This window comes from Harpia harpyja, unplaced genomic scaffold (assembly GCF_026419915.1).
Source record: "Harpia harpyja isolate bHarHar1 unplaced genomic scaffold, bHarHar1 primary haplotype scaffold_55, whole genome shotgun sequence".
In the NCBI taxonomy this organism is placed as follows: Eukaryota; Metazoa; Chordata; class Aves; order Accipitriformes; family Accipitridae; genus Harpia; species Harpia harpyja.
Window position 1 is genome coordinate 1,120,210 of NW_026293415.1, and position 8,921 is coordinate 1,129,130.

General features: G+C 47.9%; 1 protein-coding gene across 1 annotated transcript in view; it reads left to right on the plus strand.

Moving 5' to 3' along the window:
• The window catches only part of LOC128138562 (olfactory receptor 14J1-like), a 36,408-nt gene extending 27,858 nt beyond the window's left edge, over positions 1-8,550 (plus strand). Inside the window, exons 4-6 of the mRNA XM_052779764.1 lie at positions 7,236-7,326; positions 7,829-8,022; positions 8,316-8,550. Coding sequence (XP_052635724.1) covers positions 7,236-7,326; positions 7,829-8,022; positions 8,316-8,550 — 520 coding nt within the window. The remainder of the gene's footprint in view (positions 1-7,235; positions 7,327-7,828; positions 8,023-8,315) is intronic.
• The last annotated feature ends 371 nt before the right edge of the window (positions 8,551-8,921 follow it).

The following is an 8,921-nucleotide window of genomic DNA, read 5'->3' on the forward strand; positions in this document are numbered from 1 at the left end:
TACAAGTGAACTTATCAATACGAAACTTGCATCATGTCATTACGCCGCTGTTTGAAAAGAGAAGGGAGGTGTAGAAAAAGAAGCAGAGAAAGGAACATGAAACTGTGTCAGAAGGAGAGCCCTCCCATTGAGTCATGAGGGGGTTCAGAATGGACCCCCTTGCTTTCTGGACTCCTTCTCAAAGAGGAGCACAGGGGCAGATAGATCCACTCCTAGTCTCAGACTTGGTCAACAGTTTATGTTTAAAAGGATGAGGCATAGGGACTGTGGAAAAGAGAGAAGAAAGACAGAGAGAAAGAAAGATAGAAAGAAAGATAGAAAGAAGGAAAGAAAGACAGAGAGAAGAAAAGGGTTTCACCAGTCCTGGGTCCAGCGTTGGTCCAGCGAGCATAGAGATCCAGTTCTGGAGGGCACGCACTAAGAACTTGTCCTCCCTTCTTTTATAGTCTGTGGTCTCAACATGCGCAGTTCATGTTCCCAGAGTTCTCTGGAATCGGTCAGTGAGCTTGGGGGTTCATTGGGGAGTTGCCATGATGGCATGACCACTTAAGATAGAAGCACAGTCCCATCTTCTGTGGGGCCCCCTCATCCAAGTGCATATGCTGTGCTTCTTCTCATGGTCACTTGAGACAAGGAATTGCGGCTTTGGAGAAGCGCGGTTCCACCCTCCATGGGGCCCTCTCCTCCGGCCACATTGTCCTGTTCACACAACTCCAGCGCTTTTACAGAGGCCGTCTTCTCCACCAAAGTTCTTTAATGAATGTTTGAGACATTGACTATAATTTGTCAGACCGTCACAACAACATCTTAGACTTACAAGTATTCCTTAATATGTACCCATGCCACCTTTCTTCTGTGTTACTTCTATCATGGCCAAGACATAGTGTTTTACTGTTCATTATCCACTCTCAAATCTTCATATTCACATGCTTTACTGATAGTTCCCTCAACCTTTAACCACTTCAGTGCTGATCACCCTTCATCCGTTTCCTTTCTGTTTGAAATCTTTTACCTTCTTGGTAACCCTCCTAGATCCTTTCTGTCCCCCCACTCACTACACAGCAGATGTATGAAAATGAAAATGGTCTCAGTAGGTCTACCTGTTGCTCTTCAGGTAGGGTTATTCTATCATTGGAGCACTTCTCCAGAAGTTATCTGGGATAGATGATCATTTCTCTTAAGAGCACTAAAAGTTACATTCATCAGTCTGAACTGTTTATTTTAGTTAATTTCTTCTTCCTAATTTGAGACTTTGACCACCTGCTGAATTTTGCAGCAGTTTTGGTGCTTGAAGACACTGTGGCTTTGTATTTTCTCATTTTCTTTTTGGTTACTATGCCTTCAGGGCTCCTCTCTGTTTCTGACCTTCTTGAGCTTAGCCTGTACAGCAGGAGAGCCTACATTAATAATCTATTTTTTCACAGCTTAGAGTTCTTCCACTTCAAAATTCAGTTCTTCTCTCTTATTTTATATCCCTTTCTTCTCTTAATCAATTTACTTCTTGAGAGTAGCCAATTGGTTGTGGTTGACTCTGATAGGAAGGTAAACACCACCTTGCTCACTCAGGCCTCCCTGCTGCAGCAGGATTGGGGAGAGAATATGAAGGGCAAAATTGAGACATACTCATGTGTTGAGTTAAAGACGATATAATAAGTGAAGAAAAGCCGCATATGCAAGCAAAGTAAATAAGGAATTCACTCACTTCTTCCCATAGATAGGCAGATGTTTAGCCATCTCCAGGAAAACAAGGCTGCATCACATTTAATGGGGACTTGGGAAGTCAAACACCATAACCATGAAAGTTCCCTCTTCCTCCTTCTTTCCCCCAGCTTCTGTTGCTGAGCACGATGTCGTATGTTATGGAATATCCCTTTGGTCAGTTGGGATCAGCTGTCCCAGTTTTTTTCCTTCCCACCTTCTTGCCCATTCCTAGCCTACTCACTGGCGGGGCAGCGTGAGAAACTGAGAAAGCCTTGACACTGTTCAGCAATAGCTAAAACATCATTGTGTTATCAACACTGTTTTGGTCACAAATCCAAAACACAGCACCATGCTCTGAAGAAAGTTAACTTCATCCCAGGAAGACTCAGTACACCACATCTCCCCTCCCATGGCACTCCTAGTAGCAGTTCTGTCTCATTCCCGGCCCATTGCAGAGCAGTCATCTGCAATATAAATGTGGACACTAAATGACCTTTTCCCAGAGCCTTGCTCAAGCATTTAGGCCTCAAGGAGCACAGAGGTGCCTCAGGGATGTCCTGTCCTCCCCAAGAGAAGCTTCCTGAACTCGTGTTTTTAGGAGCCATGAATGGTGAATGGAGAAAAACAGTCATCCCGAGAGGCTAAGATGGAAAGCCTGAAGAGTTCTTATCAGTTTGCGATTAGGCAGCCTTTCACTACTTCAAAAGGGGCTTTATAAGAAAAATGGAGAGAGACCTTATTACCAAGGCCTATACTGATGGGGCAAGGGGCAACAGTTTTAAACTGAAAGAGGGCAGATTTAGATTTTACATAAGTGTCCTGGTTTCAGCTGGGATAGAGTTAATTGTCTTCCTAGCAGCTGGTACAGTGCTATGTTTTGAGTTCAGCATGAGAAGAATGTTGATAATGATGATGTTTTCAGTTGTTGCTAAGTAGTGATTAGTCTAAAGTCAAGGATTTTTCAGCTTCTCATGCCCAGCTGGAACAGCACAAGAAGTTGGCACAGGACAGAGCCGGGGCAGCTGACCCAAACTGGCCAACAGGGTACTACATACCATGTGACGCTACATCTAGTGTATGAACTGGAGGGAGTGGGGGCGGGGGATTGCTGCTTGGGGACTAGCTGGGTGTCGATCAGCAGGTGGTGAGCAATTGCACTGCGCATCATTTGTACATTCCAATCCTTTTATTATTGCTGTTGTCATTTTATTACTGTTGTCATTATCATTATTAGTTTCTTCTTTTCTGTTCTATTAAACCGTTCTTATCTCAACCCATGAGTTTTACTTCTTTTCCCGATTTTCTCCCCCCCTTCCACGGGGTGGGGGGGAAGTGAGTGAGCGGCTGCGTGGTGCTTAGTTGCTAGCTGGGGTCAAACCACGACAATAAGGAAGAAATGTTTTATGATGAGGGTGGTGAGACACCAGAACAGGTTGCCCAGTGCAGTGGGTTAACCCTGGCTGGATGCCAGGTGCCCACCAAAGCTGTTCTATCAGTCCCCCTCCCCCAGCTGGGCAGGGGAGAGAAAATACAACAAAGGGCTCGTGGGTCAAGATAAGGACAGGGAGAGATCACTCAACCAATTACTGTCACGGGCAAAACAGACTCAGCTTGGGGAAAATTAAGTCAATTTATTGTCCATCAATGAGAGCAGGGAAATGAGAAATAAATAGAACCAAATCTCAAAACACCTTCTGTCGTGGTTTAACCGCAGCCAGCAACTAAACACCACACAGCCGCTCACTCACTCCCACCCACCCAATGGGATGGGGGAGAAAATCAGGAAAAGAAGCAAAACCCGTGGGTTGAGATAAGAACAGTTTAATAGAACAGAAAAGAAGAAACTAATAATGATAATGATAACACTCATAAAATGACAACAGTAATAATGAAAGGATTGGAATGTACAAATGATGCACAGGGCAATTGCTCACCACCCGCCGACCGACACCCAGCCAGTCCCCCGAGCGGCGATTCCCCACCCCCACTTCCCCGTTCCTATACTAGATGGGACGTCACATGGTATGGAATACACCGTTGGCCAGTTTGGGTCAGGTGCCCTGGCTGTGTCCTGTGCCAACTCCTTGTGCCCCTCCAGCTTTCTCGCTGGCTGGGCATGAGAAGCTGAAAAATCCTTGACTTGAGTCTAAACACTACTGAGCAACAACTGAAAACATCAGTGTTATCAACATTCTTCGCTCTGAACTCAAAACATAGCACTGTACCAGCTACTAGGAAGACAGTTAACTCTATCCCAGCTGAAACCAGGACACCTTCCCTCCACCCCTCCCTTCTTCCCGGCCACAGCTTCACTCCTGGATTCTCTACCTACCCTCCCCCAGCAACACAGGGGGACGGGGAATGGAGTTTATGATCAGTTCATCAGACGTCATCTCTGCCACTTCATCATCTTCAGGGGCAGAACTCATCACACTCTTCCGCTGCTCCAGCACGGGGTCCCTCCCACGGGAGACAGTCCTCCACAAATTTCTTCAACGTGGGGCCTTCCTACGGGCTGCAGTTCTTCACAAACTGCTCCAGCTCTTCATGAACTGCTCCAGCATGGGTCCCTTCCATGGCGTGCAGTCCTTCAGGAGCACACTGCTCCAGCGTGGGTCCCCCACGGGGTCACAAGTCCTGCCAGAGAACCTGCTCCAGCGTGGGCTCCTCTCTCCACAGATCCGCAGGTCCTGCCAGGAGCCTGCTCCAGCACGGGCTTCCCACGGGGTCACAGCCTCCTTCAGGAACCCACCTGCTCCGGTGTGGGGTCCTCCACGGGCTGCAGGTGGATATCTGCTCCACCGTGGACCTCCATGGTCTGCAGGGGGACAGCCTGCCTCACCATGGTCTTCACCACAGGCTGCAGGGAAATCTCTGCTCCAGCACCTGGAGCACCTCCTCCCCCTCCTTCTTCACTGACCTTGGTGTCTGCAGGGTTGTTTCTCTTACACGTTCTCACTCCTCTCTCCGGCTGCCATTTCTGTTTGCCCCGCAACTTTTTTCCTTCTTAAATATGTTATCACAGAGACATTACCACTATCACTGACTGGCTTGGCCTTGGCTGGCGGCGGGTGAGTCTTAGAGCTGGCTGGTATCGGCTCTGTTGGACATAGGGGAAGCTTCTAGCAACTTCTCACAGAAGCCATCCCTGTAATGCCCCTGCTACCAAAACCTTGCCACAGAAACCCAATACACCCAGAGAAGTTGTGGATGCCTCATCATTGGAAGTGTTCAAGGTCAGGTTGGACGGGGCTTTGAACAACTGAATCCAGTGGAAGATGTCCCGTATCATGGCAGGGGCGTTGGGGTAGATGATCTTTAAAGATCCCTCCCAACCCAAACCATTCTATGATTCCATTATTCTATGATTCTTATATCCCCAGGTTCTTTTCTGCAGAGCTGCAAGTACCTACATACCCCACGTAGGCATTTTGATCTGTCCTCATCCCCCACGCTTCCATAAAAGAGAAAGAATTGCCATTTCAAGGACGCGAATCACCCTGTTTTCAGAGAAACAACTGAAAATCTCAAAGGATAAAGATTCATTCAAAGGAAGATCCAACATATCTGCATGAGAGATTCACCGGGTGGGTCAATGGGAGAGCCCCCTAGGATGACCTTGCCAGCTGAGGATGGGTGTTTCTGCCTAGGGGATCTGTCATGGATCCTGATTTAGGATCCTGCCAACTGTACCAATTTGTTGCAAATGGGGGATTTAGGCCACTTAAAGAACCATTGTCGAAGGTATCACCAAAAGTGGTTTTATTGAAATGCAATGTTGTAAAAATGCAACTTAACAAAGCTTGATTGCAAGGTTCACTCTCTTATTGTACTGCACAAAGGATGTAACAGTGATTCAAAACTACCAAGACAGAATCAAATTTACTGAGACAAAATCTTAGTACACTATAATACCAGGTGATGCACAATATTGGTCATTTACCAAAGATGTGCGGTTGGCAAGAGGTTTCTCTGCCTTGAGGAGCAACCTTAAGAGGCGTCCCAGCTCAAGGGGAGCTCACTGCCATGCAGCCAGCTGCTTAGCTGGGAGAGTTCAAAGGCGGCTCACTTAGGCTGTCATATTTATGGAATAAAGTGGTTGGCTCATAGTCAAATTACATGCGACGGGAAAGGTATGGATGAGACTGCTTGTACCCACAGCTTGCTTTGTTCCTTGATAAAGGAGTCTTGGAAAAGCTGCCTGCTATTCACGTGTTAATCACATGGTGGGTCTTCCAACCTCAAATGTATCGATACTCACTCTGTCACTCTGTTCCTTTGTGGGTTTTCAGCGAACAGATTGGAACTAGAGAAGTTCTTGGCCTGGTTATGGTTTAGGCCTTTACCTCCTTTGGAGCCTGTACCAAACCTTTACCTCCTTTGGAGCCTGTACCAAACTACCGCTAGTTTGGTTAAGGAGTCGAGTGCATGTGTCACAGGGTCTGAGACTCCTGATGGGATGCCAGAAAACACATTTTTGGATTGTTCAAGACTTGGTATGGGATGTCTAGGAAAAGAACAAAAGCAGGAAAAGGGAGCGTTCAAGGTGTTTTGGGGTGGAACAAGTCAGGGAAAACAGAGAGAAACATGGAAAAAAGAAGGTGGTCACGTTTAAACAAGTGGCTGTTCAGTACACGTCTTGCTCTGTCCTGCAACTGATCACCCCAGCCTGTCCTATTTTCTTAATAAACTCCATTTCAAACAGCTTTCTGGGGTGAGGGGGCTCTCTCTTTTGGTAGCCATTGAAGTGGGAACCACAAGTCACAGGCTGAGGGGTGGCCTCATCACAGTCTACAACTTCCTCAGGGGGGGCAGCGGAAGGGGAGGTGCTGATCTCCTCTCTCTGGTGATCAGCAGTAAGACATGTGGGAATGGAACGAAGCTGCATCAGGGGAAGTTCAGACTGGACATGAGGAAAAGGTTCCTCATGGAGAGGGTGGCTGGTCACTTGAACAGGCTCCCCAGGGAAGTGATCACAGCACCAAGCCTGTCAGAGTTCAAGGAGCATCTGGACAATGCTTTTACTCATATGGTTTTGTTTTAGATAGTGCTGTGAGGAGCAGGGACTTGGACTTGGTGATCCTTATGAGTCCCTTCCAACTCGAGATATTCTATGATTCTCTGGGGGGCCAGCAACTGGAGAGACCGGTGGGTGATCATGTCATGTTGGTGTATATGTCAGTGGGTGTAACTACTAGCAAACATCAAAGCACAGCAGCCAGCAAGTAGACGAGGCCTGGGAGCCAGAAGGTTTTGTGACCTTAAGTCTGGACTGGATACTGGAGGGCCTAGAAAGTCTGCAAGTTGGCTCTGGAGAGAAAATGTGTCCCAAACCATCTCCTGGAGAAACTGTAGGGCCTTGGGGGGCTGGTACTGATAAGACCATATGTCCGGATCTGGAAGGGGAAATTGCTTTTTCTGTGAGAGGGCAGCAGGAATGCATGCAGCTCTGCCTGAGGATGGACAGTCAGAGGGGCAGCATGAGAGGGCAGAACGACATGGGCAACGTTGTGGTGGGTGGATGTCTGCTGTAGACCTCTTGATCTGGAAGAGGAAGTAGATGAGGTCTTCCTCAGACAACTGGAAGATGCCTCATGTTTGCAGGCCCTGAAAGAAGAGAACAAGGTAAAGAGCAGGACTTCAGGAGAGCAGAGTTTGGCCTGCTGCAGGACCTGCCTGGAATAATCCTGTGGGATACAGCCGTGTGGAAGAAAGGGGTGCAGAGAACTGTTTCATGGTCAAGGCTCACATTGTCAGAATCTAGAATTGTCCACCCTGACATCAGGAAGTCACACTAAGATGGCAGGACACAGCAATGGATGAGAAAGGAGCTCCTGACTAATATCAAGCTTGAAGAGGAAGCACGGAGAAGGTGGAAGCTGGCTGCCTTCCAGCCTCAATGATTCTGAGAGTCTGTGGTGGAGAAGAACCATTTGCATATGTGTGTGTTTGTCGGTGCATGGGGGAACTGGGGAAATGAGGGGGTTCTGGGGCTATCTCCCAGATAGACAGAGGGTCTAAGACAAGCTCCTGGAGGAAAACATACTGTCTGTGTGTCTGTATCAGTGTATGTCTTTAATGTGGCCTACCATACATACAGCCCAACCCTTGATTTTCCTTTCTACAGCTATCCATGGTTTTGCTTGGCCTAGAGACCTGCCAGGGTCCCTTCCAGGATGAGCGAATGATCCACCACAGGTCTTCCCTTGTGATGACAAGGAGAGCACTCAGGTTCCCCATGACCATGGAAGGAAGCAGACATAAGTTTGGTCCACTCAGCTGTGGCTATTTTGTCCCTCTCAAGTCATTGACTCAAGGCAGGTAACCCCAAACAGGCCTCATCACATCCTGAGCTGAACCTTTGGTTTTCATTTTTCCTCTTTCCCACTCCCAAGTTCTTCTATTTAACATCCTCACACATTCCTCTACAAACAGACCAACTCTGCTCTTCTCCCACTTGCCCTGGCTTTGCTTGCTTTGTAGGCTTGTACGGTGTTTGTACCAAGGTTGTGCTGATTCCTACAATGGTCAGTACAAAACTAGGAACTCTTTTTATTGTAGTGCCCTGCAACTCCTCATGCTGTTATCTTGTGGTGATGGCTCACCACAACCAGGGTGAGCCATCTGCATGCGAACATTAAGAGTGGACCAAATGGAACTTCAGTTAAGGGGGACCTTGAGAAACTCTGGGATTCAGCCAACAGAAACCTCTTAAATTTTACAAGGAGAAGTGACTGGTCCTGCATCGGGGGGAAGAATAACCCGATAAATCAGAGCCAGCTGGGACCTGACTGGATGAGCAGTGACCCTGAGGAGAATGACCTGGGCACTATGAGGGACACCATATGAGCCAGTGGTGAGTGCTCACCATGAACAAGGGCAGCTGAATAGGGGGATGTAGTAGGATGAGTGTGGCCACCCAGACATCTGGAGTTTTCATCCCTCTCTAGAGAGCACTGGTGTGGCCACACCTGGACTAGTGTGTCCTTTCACGGGAATTCCTGCTGCAGACAGGTGGGGAGGAACAGAAGAGTGCCCAGAGGAGGTCCGGACATACCCTGCACTTTAGGCCTGGAACCCCATCTTTGCAGAACTCTTCCATCTCACAAAACCCCAGGAATGTGTTGTCCCTGGAAAACTGCTGTGCTCTTCAGGCAGCTCAAGATTCCCCTCCTAAAGGATGGGTGTGTTCAACATCACCTGTGGGAGAGCCCTGGGTA